The 17927-nt window shown below is 36.6% G+C and overlaps 1 protein-coding gene across 1 annotated transcript in view; it reads right to left on the reverse strand.

Moving 5' to 3' along the window:
- LOC136987963 (clavesin-1-like) overlaps positions 1 to 17927 on the reverse strand; it is a 50632-nt gene that overhangs the window by 2718 nt on the left and 29987 nt on the right. The window contains exon 4 of the mRNA XM_067285730.1: positions 8798 to 8908. Coding sequence (XP_067141831.1) covers positions 8798 to 8908 — 111 coding nt within the window. The remainder of the gene's footprint in view (positions 1 to 8797; positions 8909 to 17927) is intronic.

Below are 17927 nucleotides of genomic sequence, written 5' to 3' on the forward strand. Positions count from 1 at the left end.
CAAGCGATATGTAGGGCAGAGGAAGAGGAAGAGATTGAGGCGGCTTGCGGAAAAGGGAAAATAATGAGCGAAGTGTGCACGAATTCAGAACATAAGGTTTCGTCCTCTGAGAAAGAGGATGGCGTGAACAGCCGTATTGCAGAGCTCGAGGGTCAAATACGGGCATTGACGGAGTCGGTCGCATCGTTAACAGAATGTATGAAGGGAAATGGGAATCCCGATAGAAAGTGGAGCAATGAGAGAAGATGCTATGCTTGCGGGGAGAAGGGGCACCTGGCTAGACAGTGCAATAAGCGTAGGCATTTAAACTAATGGAGGGCCATTTGGGAGGTCAGACAGATGGCCAAAGCGTGAGATTGGAACTGACCACGAGGATCCAATTATCCAGACGCGGGTTACCGACAATCGAAGGTCTAATGTTAGGTACCATGGTTACTTGCCTAGTCGACACGGGCGCGGAAAGGACCGTTATTAGAGACGAGCTAGCTGAAAATATAAGAAAACAGAATAGAAACTGGGTTGTGTTTAATGATTCCTGTATAAGCGGAATGTCAGGTGCTCTCCTGAGAAGTGATGAGGCTGTAATTATCGATTGTAGATTCGAGAACGGGTGTAGGGTATGTGCTAAGGCTCCTAGTTTGAGTTTTCCAAAGGGGACGGACTATGACTTAATTTTCGGCATGGATGTTATTTGCCAACACCCAGAGCTGCTGACTGGCATCAGGGAAGTTGTGAATAGTACGAACCTGAGGGGAAGTGGGGATTTCTCCATTAATATAAACACTGAGCTAGGTGATAAGACGGGGTTATGGAAGTTGGATCACCTTGAGGAGAAGGTTAAGGAGAGGGTGATCGATGTGTTAAAAAGGTATCCAAACGCTATGGCTAACGAAGTTTCAGAGTTATCGGGGACCAAAGATCACGTGCACTCCCTTGAATTGACGTCTGAGTGTCCGATAAAAGTTAAGCAATACCGTATCCCATACAGCTACTTGCCTGCCCTCAAAAGACAAATTAATGACCTCCTGAAGGCGGGAATTTGCGAGGAGAGCACGTCAGAGTGGAACTCCCCGATACACGTCGTTCCGAAGGACTCTGGCGAGCTCCGCGTCACTCTGGATCTGAGGAAGGTAAACGAAATAACGAAAACGCAGGTTTTTCCGATGGCTAGGATCGATGACATATTGTCTCAGCTTAATGGAAATAAATATTTTTCGGTTCTAGACCTTAAGGCGGGTTATTTTCAGATCCCCTTGGATCCCAGGGTGAGGCATGTTTTCGCGTTCTCCACACCTTGGGGCAAATACCAACTTTGCCGGATGCCTCAAGGGGGTAAGAACAGTGGGAGATTTTTTCAATATGTCATGACGAAAATCCTGGCTAAGTTCGTAGGGAACTCTTGCTTCGTCTTTCAAGACGACATCGTTTTGTTTTCCCAAACATTAGAGGACCACCTTGATTTGTTCGATCGCGTCATCAGCACCCTGAATAGCGAAGGCCTTAAACTTAACCCAAAAAAATGCCAGATATTAGCTGAAGAAGTAAGTTATCTAGGGCACATAATTAGTAGGGAGGGAGTACGTCCGGACCCAAGTAACATCGAATCCATAAGAATGGTGAGGGCGCCCCAGAGCGTGAAAGGTGTCCGCAGTTTCCTTGGCGCGGTAGGGTTTTTTCGAAATTTTATACCATCCTTTGCTGACCTTGCCGCACCGCTTACCGAGTTAACAAAGAAGGGAAAAAAATTTGTGTGGGGTCTGGAGTGCCAACAAGGGTTCGAAAAGTTGAAGGAAGCCATCGCCACACCGCCATTATTAGCACACCCTAATTTTAATGAACCCTTTTTCTTACACACCGATGCTTCTAAGATAGCGGCTGCTGCAGTGCTAGAGCAACGCAGAGAGGGGGGCTTAGTACCGATCGGCTACTTCAGTAAGAGGTTTCAGGGAGCTGAACTTAATTACTCGACCATAGAAAAGGAGTGTTTGGCCATAATCATGGCCCTGAGGCATTTTAAGTTTTTAATCTTGGGGCAAAGGACAATAATTCTCTCCGATCACAAGCCTTTGGTCTTTCTTAGTAACATCAAAAACGGAAGCAATCGCTTAATCAGATGGGTGATGGAGCTCATGGATTATGACATCGAGGTGCAGCACGTTAAGGGCGTGAATAATAATGTGGCGGACTTTTTGTCAAGGAACGTTAATGGGGTATATCACGTTGAGGTAGGGGCCACGAATTTTGCTATTCCTGATAGGTACGAAATACGTTTGTCGCAAGACAGAGACGAATTTTTTGGACCTATTAAACGGGATTTAATGAGAACTCCTGATGGTAACGGCATAAGGAGTAAGATGCCACAGTATATAGTAGTGGACGAATGCCTATATAGGCAAAGTTATTTCAGGGCGCGCGATCAGTATTACAGCCAGGTCTGCGTGGGGGAAGACATTTCCAAGGAGTTAATCAAGGCTATTCATAATAATAATCTGTCGGGGCATTGGGGAGTACGGAAGACGATGATGAGCATCGAAAAGCATTATTATGTCAGAAACCTAAAGGATAAAGTAGAGGAAGTGGTTAGGACCTGTGAAAAGTGTCAGAGGCACAATATTCATAAGGGAAAGGCCCCATTTCAGGAGAATGAGGTGGCTAATGCCCCTTTTCAGAAGATCGCCGTCGACATCATAGGTCCCCTTAATACGACGAGTCAAGGGAATAGCTTTATCCTTGTGATGATCGATATTTTCACGAGATTTGTAGAGATTCACCCCTTAAGAGATCAAACTGCGTGGTCGGTTAGCAATGCTATCTTTAACTCAATAATCTGTCGTTATGGTGCACCCGAAACTATTATCTCAGATAGGGGGACGAATTTTCTTTCGTCCCTGTTCTCCGATTGTTGTAAGTGGCTTGGGATCAAGAGAAACATTACTACAGCCTACAGACCGTGTTCAAACGGGTTATGTGAAAGAGTTAACAAGTCGCTAATAGAGATGATATCAAAGTCCTCGGAAAGAGGAGGGGCGGAATGGGATGAAATGATTTATCCGGCCTGCTTCGCTTATAATAATTCGCACCACTTGGCAATTGGCGAGTCGCCTGCATTCCTGTTATATGGAATAGATCCCCGCATTCCAAATTTCGAACAACACGTCGATGAAAGCACGACTGACGAGCGTAGGACGTTTCTCATCACAAAACTTCGTGCTCTAAGGGAGTCGGCAGGGAAACGCGCTACCAAATTTAACGAGAAAAGAAGAGAATACGGGAGTAAGGGGCGAAAATTGGAGAAGTTTTTAGTAGGACAAAAGGTCTGGGTGAGAAAGAAGGGGGGAAAGAAAAATAAATTCGCGGATAAATACAAAGGGCCCTTCCGCATCATTAGAGTTGTGAACCCGACTACGTATTGCGTAGAAGGGTGTAACTTCAAAGACAGGGAGACTGTCCATGTTGACCGTATAAAGATGTGCTACGGAGAACCGGTAGAAAAAACTAGGCGTGGGGAGAGAAAAAGGGGAGGAAAAAGGCAACCTAGCGATCATGAAATAGAGGATGAAGAGGAGGGTCAAGATGGGAGATGGAACAGGAGATTGAGGAGCAGTGATGTTAGGGTAAAGGGTGTTGGCAACGACGTTCCGCAGGGGAATAGCGCTGACGAAGGCATAAGCAAGCGACCGTACAACCTAAGGCATCGTGAGATTGACTTCCGTAGGCTACACTACGGTAGTTAATCGTCTCCGAGGGGAGATATGTAGCGCTTCGCCGCTATTAACTATATGTATATATTTATGTATTTTTTTTTGTTCGATTGTTCTATTTATATGTTTGTTTTTTCGTTTATGTCGCGTCGCGTATATGTTGTTGTATCGGGTTTTAGATGTGACGCACAGCCATTTTGTTGTGTACCGTACCGTCTGTTGTCGTCATTGCTGTGCCGTGGTTTTTGATTGGCTATTTGGAGGATCACGTGGGAGGAAAAGAAAAAGCTCCCGGATGGTGGGAGATATAAACGGGTGACTTCCACGTGTCGAGGCATTTTTCATTTTTCTCTTTCGTGGATCGGGGATCTGGAGCGGTGAAGAGACGAGAGAAAGGATTCGAAGCAGAGCAGCCGATCAGGAAAAAAAAAAACAAGAACCAGCGAGAAGAATCTCATTTCGTAACAACGTGTCCCACGAAATACGGCGACGGTATCTACCATCTTGTAAATGTTTGTATAGTTTTTTAAGGTTTAATCGCGTATTAGTTTTAGTCTCGCGATTAATTACTGTTGTAATCATAGTGTTATTGTCATCCTTAATTTTGTTAAGAACGCTGTTTGCCTGTTTAAATCAGGCGATCAATCCCCCTTTTTTTTGTGTGTAATTAATAAACCTTTGTTTGTTTATCTATACGCTTCTACCGACTATTCATTTCCACTTCCTTTCATACCCGCAAACCACGTGCTTGCGGAGTCCACATTTGATTAAATTAAATGATTATGGTTGTTGATTATGATTATACCTGTTTCCATAGTTAGGGGCTGTCCAGTAATTACGAAAGGACAATTTCGGCCATTCTAGACCCCCTCCCACCCCTGTGTAAGAAACCGTAATATTTTCTTTGATCCCCCTTCCCCTTCCCCTTCCCTATATTACGTAATATTTAGGCATGACTTTACAGAAAGATTTTAACAAAAAATTTTTTTTATGAAACCCTAAAAACCTTAGGTCTAAAATATATAATTATTAATTAGTTAATTAATATGTACTATTATTTATAAAAGACTTTATGTGAACAAATTTAAATATATAAAAATTTAATGAATTCGAATGAACAATTTATTTTAAGAATATTATTTTTTAATTATTAAAAATCTTTTTATTATTATTATCATTAATCAACGTCATAATCTTCATTTTTATATTAATTTTAATTTTCACAAAAGGATGCAAAAAACTTTGACAAATCGACCAGCTAATGCACGTGTAAACAGAAACGTCATACAAAATAAAACGAGAGAATAGAGAGAAACCACATCTCATTCCATATTGATTACATCTTGACTAAGGCCAAGAAAATAAACTACAGTACATGCTGCTAAAATGTGCTAGGTGCACCGGAGGACTAAATTATAAAGCTGTAAAACTCTATATAATGGGGCAATACAACCAATGCTACTTTGCGCGGCCTCTAGCTGGGGTCATGTAACTAGTGTGGGTTCACCGGGAGGTCGGACGGAGTCGGACCTCGTTTTTCTCGGTCAACAGGTCAGTAAAACCTGCCCACGGTCAAGGATGGCTGTCCAGTCTGGAACTAATTGCTTGTCAGGTCGAGTGGAGGAGGAGAGTGAGCTCGTTGATAAGACAGAGGCGAGATTCGAATAAATGACACCAGTTAAAATAACGAACAGAATTTATTACGAGACAATAAAGAACAGCTACACAGGATAACAGCGACAGAGATAGTACGTACTAAATTAGGAATTTACGAACCCGAGAGAGAGTTTACAAAGAATTGGTCGTCATACCTCGTCAAAGAATCGTCGGTGAAATGGAAGGAGTCCGTTCGCATCAAATCGTCGACGGCGGAGAGGTGTTGGTGGGCCTTGCAGGGTTCGAGCTCGGATGGAGGCGGGAACGACGAACGACCTCTCTGTCCTCGCTCCACTCCTTTTTATTTCGTCCCCTCTTTAATTTTCTCGCCAATTAGCGAATTTTGTCTTTAGTTCCGTTCTGACTCAGTTTCGTGTTTCGAGGGGAGGGGAAATACAGTCATTCCCCTAAGACAGGTCGGCTTTTGGTTTGGAATTTGGTTGTTGATGTCGAAAGAAAGACTAATAGAAATTTAAATTTATATTTTGCCGCTAAATTCAGATTTTCACACTAGTAAAAATTCAGTAGCAAGTAAATTACTCTCTCTTCAAAGACAGTTTGCCATCAGAATTTCAAACTGCTGCAGAACTGCTTCTACTAATGCCTCTCTGATACTAGCAGCCTTCCTTTGCCACTATGCATTGTAGAAAAGGTTCTAAACTACTACATCAGAACTACAAAAATCAAGGCTCAACAACAGTCTCTACTCTTATCTACAGTTGTTCATATGCTACCACATTGCAATTACCCTATCACCCTGTAAACAAGGTTATCCTCAGGGTACATTTGATGTCATCTGCTTCCTCCATGGATAACCATGCAGACATTAATATCTACACAGATGGGTCCAAAAGCCCCCTTCACGTCGGCACAAGTATATGTACCTTCCTCCAAACTGACATATTTTGCCCAAAATATGTTAAAACATACGGATACCCCACACATACCTCCATCTACCAAGCTGAAGATGCTGTCTACCAAGTTGTTCAGTGGGCCACTTCACTACCAAACAAAACTCTGTTTATCAACATTTACAGCGATTCTCAGTCTCTCCTAAAAGCTCTATTAAATCCCAATTGCAGTAGCAATAAAATCCCATATATCCAGCACCATATTAAAAATCTTGTAAATAAGATAACTTTTATATTTGTTCCTGGCCATACTGGCATACTAGGAAATGAAAAAGCCAACTTTGAAGCTAAGTCAGCTGCAGAGGACACTGATTCACATCCCTCTCTCACGTAGCAGCCACAAAAATTATATTTGTGAGAACGCTATGCAAAAGTGGAATCAACAATGGTTGAGCAATAAAACTGTTAGAATAACAAGACTTTATTTTTGTAGTGTTGAATGCAGGTTCTCATCACCACTTAGATATAACGTTTGCTATTGCTCAACTACTTACTGAGCATTGTAATTTTAGAAGCTACCTGGCGATGTATAACCGGGCAGAAACTGCCTCTTGCTTTTGCTCTACAGAAAATTTAGACACCGTCGACCATATGATCTATCATTGTGCAATTTACGATCAAGAGAGACTTATTCTGAAATTAGAAAACTTTACACTTGGTTTCATGTGGCCGTGTCTACTCGATAAGCTTGTTCAGAAGCCACTGTTTGATGCTTTTTACAATTACGTTCAAAAAATATGGAAGAAAAGAATATTTATAATTTATAATTTCTTATTTTACATTTTAGTTTTCACTAAAAGCCGAATATTAATTTTTTGTTTACTTTGTATCATGTATTTTGGTTTATATATTTTTAGTATTATACACCCATAGGAGTGGTGCACTTATTTTAATAATAAAAAAAAAACGAGAGAAAAACCACCACACAGCCTTTCTCCCATGATAAAAAATGTGTAGAGAGTGAGTCTTCTAGTGTTATTATTCTATCACGTTACACGAGATGGCGTTAGTACAACGACCGTTCTTAATAGAAACCGCCAAATTGAGGCCAAATTCAAAACTCCACCACTCAACGAAATCAAAAATAAAAATAAGAATATTACGTAAGACGAGATCTATTACCCCCTACCCCTGAGTAAGAAATCTTGACCCCCACCTACCCCAAAATACCTTACGTAATTTATGGACGCCCCCTTACTAAATTTAGTTATTTCTTTAAGAAATTAAATATATATATATATATAATTTTTTTCTTAGTAAGTGATTTCTGTTTTATATTATTTAACTTGCCGCGTTACCTGTCTCTGACAGGAGGTATTTATTTCGTAAAATTATATTTGCGTACCTAAAGCGTATCTGCAGAGAATTGTGTTACAGATTCCTTCTAAATGTACAGAATATTTTCTAGATAAACTTATTGAATAACCTCCCGATATATAACATTTCGTGTTTTATCTTCAGGAGCACAGACGAACAGATTTGCAGCTAACATGTGAGCAGTCAACAGAGAATTGGCCATGTGAAAAGCAACGGCATCCCAGGTCAAGTCCCAGAACTCTCTTGAGACTTGTTAATGGTCATTGCAAAGCATAGAATGACTGGAAATTGTAGGCGTTTACATTCGAATAAGTAGTTTGTTGGGATTAATGTTTATACTATTAAATGATATATCTGTCCTTCAATTTTGAATGTTAGCATAAAATTTCTTTAAAGTATTTCAGTATTTCAAGGCACCAAAACTTGTCATTTAGAAGGTCCTATTGTGCTTTAGAAAATGTTTATCAAGATGAGTTCCATTTAATAGTGATAGAAAAAGTTCGGGTGGCAAGTACAACATGCAGTTTAACTTTGCCAGAAGAGCAGCAAATCCCCTGAGATTCGTTCTTCCACATAAGAGCACTGCAATACCCACATACTTTGTCTATAGACCCAATATTACCTGATGATGAATAGTCTATGTGTCATAAATGAAATCACCAGAGTTTCTTGCGCCAAAGATTTGTTGTTTTTGAGTAGGCATAATCTTCGCTCACACAAATAAATAGAACTCAGGCAAATACAGCTACTCCTAACGAATCACGAACACAATTCGTAACGATTCGAAAACTCGCGATATGTACAGTACAAGTACTGTCATCTAGTATGATGACATCACTTATTGAATGCCTCGAAGATTTTGCTAATTAACTAATTATAATTTAATCTCAGTTTTTGAAATATAATAGTAAACTTCAATAATTCACTTTTCTTATAGATAATGCCTTGACAGGAAGTACTAATTCAATGTGTCGCCATCGTCATCTAGTAAAGAGAGAGACAAAGAGACAGACAGAAATCAGTTGCAGTTTTATTTAATTAATAAAAAATCTGTAGGTTTCATTAGTGGTAAACATTCCGAGGATCATATAGATATAAATTATTAGTGGTAACGATTGGTTTAATAGTTTTCGCGGTTAGTTGAAACAAACGAAAAATTCCTTGTCTCTATAGTAGTACAGATATAAATAAAGGATTAGAAAAGATACTTACCCTATCTCTCAATTTCTTCGGGAAGAAAGGCCATAGTAATGTCAGAATAACGAAAATATATCTGTTCACATTAATTAAATGAGCACTTTTATATGACACAGGTAGAGTTTTCTATAATAAAATAAAAACAGAAACAAATTAATCTGAACCATTTTTTTATTAAAGTCAAATTTAAAATTGACTACTTTAAATTCTTAACAATAAATGAAGGACTAAATGTTCATTTTGAAAGCGTCTATGGCATTACTTATATTATACTGTCTTTTTATTATGTTTTGTTGTGTCATATAAAATTTTCAGCGCACAGAATTCTAAAATTACCAAATAATCGGCGATTTTTGTATTTCAGGAACTATAATAATGTGAAATCGGGGGTTCCTAAAAGGACGCCACCCCTTCGATTGTCACCAATGTGTGAGATCTCGGGGAGGTAAGAGGGAGTCGTACCTCTTTTTCCCGTGACTCACTTGTCAAGGATGGCTGTTACGTCGACGGCGCGTTACGCGTTACGCGAGTGGAGGAGGAGGAAGGATGGGGTCGACGATAAGGCGAAGCCGACAGTCAAGAAAGACACCATTTTATAACAAAAACAAGATTTAATACAAGCTAAACGAACTAAAGTACACTTCTACCCTCGTATACAAAAAGGGGCCGGAGAGAGAGAGTTTACAATTATTTTTCATACCTCTTAACAAGTCCGTAATAGACGGAATCAGAAGTGACGATAAAGTTTGGCTGATGGAGAATCCGGTAATGGGCTGATGGCACGTAGAACTTGTTTTCGTAGGCAGGGCAGTGGCACTTAAAGAACTTAGAAACTTTTTGAGAGTCCGGCGGATGGCGTAGTGCACGTCGTAAAAGCGAGACGAAGGAGCCCTTTAGGGGGGGAAGGAAGCGTCTTTTATAAGTTTTGGATGGGAAAACTTGTCACGTGATCGAAAACGAATCGCTATTAGGGCCATAGGTGTTCCCAGGATATTAAATAAACGACTAGTTCGGACGCTAACTATAAACCATCGTGCAAGATGATCTACCTGCTCCGAAGGAATAACGGTTTGTTGATAGTTAGGGGACAATCGTTGCCATTCGAGGGTCAATAATTTCCCGGGTATGGAATGTTGTTGATTAAGTTGTTTATAACTGGAGTGAACAAATTCAGAAATTTCTAGGTTTTTAACTTCCAGATTTCACAATAAGCTTTAGTTCGAATGAAGCGATTTCCTGGGTGACTACTCTTGTGTGAGTGATATTATTTTACAGTTATGTTTACTGTCGGTATTTATTATTCATAATTATGTTTAATCTTTTACATTTTAACTCTGTATTTATATATGTTATGGACAAAATGATTAATTCGGCATTATTCGTAATGCCCGATCATTATGAATAATGACCAAAAATGGTGCGCAGTGCGATAAATATTGATTAGTTTATCAAATTGACCGGTCATTATGAATACTGCTATCACCTAGTCGGGCAAAGTGATAATAATACGTTGAGAAGTGATCATTGGAAACACGCAAGCCAATCGGTACTCTGAATTGCCGATTGTATCACGTTACGTATCGCGTTTAGTACCAAATTTTAAATTGTGCGACATTAATTAATTTGATTAAAAAGCTCCACTTATTTCATTTAGAAATATTTAATTTTGCGAATAATTTCAATTTTTTTTTTTTAAAAACATGTAATCTTTTAAAACTAAGATTAATTATATTAATTAAATGGTATAATTTTACCTATGTGCACCATTATGGCAGTTGCCGCAACTGTTTGTTCTCCCGACAGATTTCTCCTGGAGGGGAGCCGCCGGCAGGCCGCCGATTGTTTAACGCCACTAGATATTGATACGTACTGGTTATTGATACTTGTGTTCAAAAAGTACCGTGAGTAAATAACTAATGACGTTAAACAATCGACGGCCTGCCGGCGGCTCCCCTCCAGCAGGAATCCTCTGAGAGCACAAACAGTTTCGACCGCCACAAATTCGATACTAAATGCAATACGCACGCGCAACTCACATAGTAGTGCTGATTGGCTCTAAACAGAAAACTTCAAAAATCAAATATATGGTTCAATTCTGATTTAAAGCATGCTGGATACTCTGTCCGGTACTGTACTGTACATGTAAATTAGAATGGTTCTTTTTCGATAAAATTTGGTTACTTTCTACTTGTAAATATAGTGACTATTGTCTGAAAACCCACATTTTGTAACAATGTTGTACATAGTATTATTTACTGTTAAAACAGAAATTATACGAAAGTGCAGACGTTAGCAGTCAAGTGTTGATACGTCACTTAATACATGATATCAGATATTTTGAAACACTCTCTCATATAGATTGTTTCAGAAACATTCGAACAGACTGTAGACTCTAGAAATTGCCCAAACGTTTTATAATATTCTGGAGCATTAAAAAATATTGAGAAAAAGTGTACTGCAAGAGCTGTTGCAAGCAATAAAAGAGAAGTAATCAGTTTTATTGTTAAACAAGTGGACCGTCCAATGGTCTAGTGGATGAAACGACTGAAGGCTGCTAGTTAGTTAATCGTGGGTTCGCGCCTCTAACGGCCTGACTACGAGCAGTTTGTATTTTGCTTAAAATAAACAAAGTACTACCTTCAGAGTACCTTGAGATCAGATTCACCGAATTTGTCTTTTATTCATCAAATAACTGTAGAATTGTTATCGGTTTCAACTCCAGGTATTTGCTAATGCAAGTCAAAGAAATAGTTTATATCGTTTTTGTTTTCAAGAATTAGAAGCTAAATACATCACTTAGTATGGCTGGGATGAATTTGACTTCATATTGAAATTACATTGAATCTACAAAGATTAGTATTTTATCTGAGACATGATCCAAGATTGAAGTGTTTAGGAAAAAATGCCAACTTATTCACTAGCCTGAAATTATTTAGAAGCTGTTGACAATCAACGTGACATTGCTAAGGACTGTTTTTGCAAGAACTGAACCCAGTTGATTGTAAAACTTGCAACACAAAAATTGACTCATTAACCTCGAAATCTTGTTACTTCAAAAACGTAATCCTCGTGAGTACAGTCCATTTTAATTTGAAATGTGATGAAACGAATAAAGAAAAGAAGCCAAAGATCATTACAGATTTCAATGCTTCAAAATAATTTTTCACTTAATGGATCAAAAGACAATATTCTAATCCACGAAACAGATGACTAGAAGATGGACAGTTGTTCTATTCCACAATATGATAGATGTGTCTGTGTAAATGCATTTATCGTTTGAATCAAATCTTAATCCAGAAGGGAATAAGCAGATAAGTTATCACTGACGAGTTTTCTTTCTTTAACGGGGATAATCTTTCGCAAGAAAAAGAACGCAGAGAAATATTTGTGATACAGAAACAAAAGAGGTGAGGTTTCTGAGACAGTCAGTCAGTCAAAATAATCTTTATTGTCTGGCACGGCTGAGCACAGCCAGGTAGAAATACAGAAAAATTCGTAGTAGATACATGCTGCTAGTCGTACAAGGATACAATAATATAACGGCTGAGAAAAGTAAAGTAAAATAAAATAAATGAATTAAAATAAATGGAAATAATAATAAAAATCAAATAAAAGTAAGCTATAACTAAAGAAACATTGTTGTAGATGAATGCTGTTATAGCAGAGCAAGGCATGCATATACATTGGCACCAAGGTTACAGTGATTCAAATAACTAGAGCAGGTCAACGGATCCCACATCTATTAGAGTGAAACAAATTCTTTTAACAAGTTAAATTTGCTGTTGCTTTGTAAGAAAAAATCAGGCTTTACTAACCAGTCTATATTTTTCATATTGGCATGCTGCATGCACTGATGCCTGATGTCATCCAGCATAGGACAGTTGTATAAATAGTGCATGACACCGTCCAGTACCCCACAGAGCTGACAGCAGTCAGAATTAGAGTGGTGAAACTTTTTCATGTAAACATGAAAGAGGTCATGTTCTGTCAAAAATTGGACTAAATCTGAAAAAGGAAAAATATGTGAAAAAAAGACTAAAATCTGCGAAAATGTAATGACCATATTTGCAAACAACATTATGTGGAGATTTTTAACGACTGAGCAACTTAAAAAGAAAAACATAACATTAACGTATTCTTAAAAACAGAATGCTTTTGAGTTTTGTTGTTACAGCACTCGTTTTCGACGTTATATTACGTTATATTAATAACTTCACTGTATCATTTACAGCATTTATATTTGTCTTTGCATGCCTGTCGATGAGAACACTTCTTACAGTTTTAAATAAAATCTACAGTTAAAATACAATAGTGACAGTTGTAATTTCTTACATTCAGAAGTTATATGTGTTGTATAAGTTTAAAAAATTTACAAAAAGTATGTATGGTTGTCTATCGAAAGATAAATAATTCCAAAATGCATTCAAATACATTTTCTACAGCAATATCTAATAAATTGTCACGGAGTGTCCATAGTCTGTTCTCTCTTCTATACATGAAAAATTTTAAGTCTGCACATTTTACAAAGGTTTTAATAATTACGTTTGATTAGAAATTACTTTTGTCAATTTTGTTAATGTTCACAAAATAAGTTTGAAACTTTAAAATATGCTCGTATGATTATTTGATAGCGTTTACAAGTTTAAATAAAATATTTTAAAAATATACTCACAACAAAACATGCTATTAAAAGTTTCACTGCTTTTGGAGTAAAGCAGATTAGGTGGTTCCATGAGAGACCTTTGATATCGATTAATATTGAAAGTCCATTTACTTGAAGACGATGATCATTTAAATAGTAATCCAAAAGCAGAATTACGTTTTTCGCTACATCTATTCCAGTAATTTTTGTTGCATCCCAATGACCTGTAAATTAAACAATAAATACATTTCCTATAGTCTTTTCGGATTAATGTTTGATGATATTTTATAAAAGAGTTAAATTCCAGGAAATTATAATGTGACCTTACTTGCTCTACCGAATCCTAGCAGTCTTCCACTCTCCATAAATACAGCAGACATGATATTTGCTTTTAGAACATGCTCTAATGCCAATGGTCTCAGATTTTTAAATTCAGTGACGTTTCTTCTAAGTGAATAATAATTCTTGAGTAATTCCAGAGCACGTTGTTTGTTGTATTTTCTTGATTTCATAAAACTTAAAAGGAATATATCATCTGTCCGAGAATTCAAGTCTTCTTCCTCTGTGAATAACATGAAAAAATACGTAAAATACGTAATACGTTTTATGTAAATTTAATGTATCTATTATAGCAGATTCTCCCATATTTGGCCCTCTCATATTCGGACTCCTTCTTATCCTGATCGATCAAAGGTACTTCTAGACGATATTGTACTGTACACTACACCGAATTTTTCATTTCTGAGTTCTGTAGCGCCCACGATTCCCCCTCCCAAAATTTGTTGTTATTGTTTTTATATACATTACAGATTATTTACATTATCTGTATAATTTTAATCACTTTATTCTCATTCTTTAGTTAATAATGTATTCTGATTAATCAGTTGAAAATTTTTTTGTATTTAACCTCGATATGTATTTTATATCCCTTTTTTTGTTCTGTCTGAAGCAATTGTTAACTACTAGAGAAAACACCCACATCTCGGAGATTTATGTAAACGCGACATTGAAATTGTTTATCTATCAACCAACGTTGTAAAAAAATTTCACCTATTTTCCGATTTTAAAGACCCCTTTCTCAAATTTTTAGTAATTTGAAAAAAGTTATCAATTAATTGTTATAAATCTCACAACATGCAAAAGAAAAGACGAAGGGGATGACCGTTGTTTCCCCCTTTTCCGATGGTGTTGGATGACCGATGGTGTGCTATCACTGTGACATGCATGCATATCGTACTTCAATGAAAAAAGTAAAGGAGAAAGGACCACTAGGTGACCAATCGTAACTTTTACAAATTACTTCAGCTTCCCCCGGAACAAGAGCATAATTGAACAAATGAGAACAAAATAGAAAGAAGTGACGAAATTAGGAGACTGGACACACTGGACTGAGAAGCTGACTGACTTACCGAACAGGAGAACACAGACCGAGTGACTTAGCAACGAACAGGGAAGTCAACATATAGGCCAGAGCAACCCAGTGAGAGACAGACTGAGTGAGGGACCGAGTAAAAGAGAAAGAAGACGAAAAAGTGAAGCCAACAGGAAAAGAAAGTGAAGAAAAAAAAGAGAACTTTTCCTGGTATGTTGTGAGTCGTGCAGTTCGTATACCTCCCGCTAGGTACTCTCACCGTTTTATAGATAAAAGCAGGTCAACTTCCTAAATCGGATTTTATAACTTATTTTTAAAATTTTATTTTTCGATAATACCCTCTCTTTGTTATTTGTACTTCACTTTGTATTCATTTTCGTTAGAGGCTCATTGCCGAACATCGAGCGATCTCGCGCCTTAACTATTTGTTATTTTGTCTAACTCACAGAAATGTCTTATAAAACACACCAGGTTGTAAAAGGACCCTAACCAGGTTGTAAAAGAGCCCGATATCGGATAGTCGGGGGCATTTAATACTTGATTTTGCTGTCCTTGGAAATTGGGTAGAATATGTAAACATTGCCCAAGAATTTTTTATGGTTTGTGTGTCTGGACAGGTCGGTCCTATCACACATCATTCCACTATGCTCACCAACATATGATCAGATTAAGTATAGCAGTGTCTAAGGCGTGAAGAAATAGCTATTTTTGAAATAATTATATAATAAGTTATTTATAAATAATATACTAAAGCTTTTATTAACTGTACTTGTTCATTTAAAAGTGTATTTTATTTTACTTATTTTTGTTAAAAAGTATAACTAAAGAAAAATATTAGATTTATTATATTATAACTAAATGATAAAAATGCTTTAACAGTGGAGTAAAAATTCACTTTACTAAACGTTTTCCAGCTCTATCGATCAGCCCTTGTCATGTAAATACTGTTCGAATTTCAAAAACAACTTAACATCAAACATTTCTTTAAAAAATTTTTTAAATGGAATTAACACCAAGTAAAAGACAGGAACACAGTTAACGAATTTTTAACAAATTTTTACATTACATTATATATCGCAATTACTATAATAAGAATAAATCATTCTAAAACAATTAATACAATAACATAACTGTAAAAAATTTGTTAAAACTTTGTTAACTGTATTCCCGTCTTTTTAAAAAATTTTTGAATAAATGTTTGATGATAAGTTGTTTCGAATTCGAACAGTATTTAACTGACAATGGCTGATCGACAGATCGAAAAACGTATAGTAAAGTGATTTAACTATCCCACTATGTTTTTATTTATATAAAAACACAAGCTAGGTATTAATAGACTGTATGTTTATTGTATCGAATTCTAACCGACGAACACTTAAATCTTTATGAATATCCCTGTTAAAAGTAATTTTATGAAATACGCTTTTAATGATAGATATATTAAGCTTTCATTTGCAGAACGTAAATCTTGACTTGAGAATAATATAAAAATATAGCCTAAATATTTTACAGACTTTACATTTATGGTATTATTAAAAAAATATCAATAATAAAAATAAAAGTAAAAAAAAGATACTTACTTAAGACCATTTCTCTAAATTCTTCTAGATCCTTTTCGTTCCATGGAAATTGTTTAGTTGCTTTGATATTCTCAATCTGAGCAATATTCATCGTTTCTTATGAAAGTTTATTGTTGACTTTTAAGAGAAAAAAATCTACTAAACTAAATTTTTCATAAAAATTGACAAAGAGTAAAATTTAAAACAGATTCGAAAGGACACCCTACTCTCAACACATATTTTATCAATAGTATATATATTATTCTGTTAGCAATAATAATTTAATCTCTTATATTTATCAAATATACATGTATGTCGCCAGTAGTGATAATATAGTCTGAAGTTCTGCTTATATCAACAAATTTTAACTCCATCATCTGTGTTTTTAAATTAAATTACAATTTAAAAAAATGATTACATATACGTTTGAAATCAATAAATTGTTTGATAGGGTGGGGTAAACACCGCTTCATTATTTTTTAATTCATTTGAAGAATATAAGTTTGATCTGATACTACAGTACAGCAGACTAAGGAGTAGTTCTAGCAAAAGTAAAGAAACAGAACTTATGTAAAATATAACTTTAATTTTACTTTTATTTAATTTTTTTTCTTACCTAATGTAAAATCAACAATTCTCTTTGCATAAACGGTTTTAATTTAGATATCTACATACATCTTTAAAAATCAATATAAATACTGTATTATCGTATTATAGAACTAGCAGATAAGTCCGGCGTTGCTCGGGCAAAAGTAACGATAGCGAAGATTAAGTTTATTACGTTATTGTCAACCTTACCCATTTCACACAATGAAAAAATTGGGACCCCCTTCTCCAAACTAATTAGAGAATTTTTAGATGGGTCTAATAATATGTTCGATTTTCCGCATCTGCGGAAATCGTGACGGAAAAAAAACTGCATCTGCGTCTTGCACGTCGCTTTCTCTTAACACTTACATACGTAAAACTTCCATTGTTGACACTTCCATTGTCACTTAACACTTCCATTGTTAATAAAAGTGTTAAGACTTAATCCTGTCCCTATCCCCCGTAAGAAGAGATTTCGAAAAATCCCTTCTTAGTGAGCAATCTCGTGACGTACCCTAACTATGTACCAAATTTCCACTTATAACTCTTAACCATTTGGGCTCTACGCTGATTATTATTATTAATATTATTATGTTAGATTAAGTGAGATATACTCGGTTACCACCGATGGCTGTGTACTATGCCGGACCAAAGTCAAGGCATAGTAACCAAAACAGAAATTAAAAAAGTGTATCAGTGTGTGTGTCTGTATTCAGCAATTTTCTCACAATATGACATGTATTCAATATAGTGGCCTTCTGTAGTGTGATGTATGTGTTTATATTCAATTGTATTGTGCCCAGGCTTCTGTGTAGTATGTGTGGTATGACACCTGTAGAGGAGAGAACAACAGGTACAATAAGCACCCTATACATTCTCCACAGATGCCATATTTCCCGGGCAAGTTCTGTATACTTGCTAATTTTTTCAGTGCATGCGTTTTGTATATTGTGAGTGTTTAGAATGAATATGTCTATAATGTAT

This window comes from Centruroides vittatus, unplaced genomic scaffold (genome assembly GCF_030686945.1).
Source record: "Centruroides vittatus isolate TY-2023 unplaced genomic scaffold, ASM3068694v2 scaffold_2931, whole genome shotgun sequence".
NCBI lineage: Eukaryota > Metazoa > Arthropoda > Arachnida > Scorpiones > Buthidae > Centruroides > Centruroides vittatus.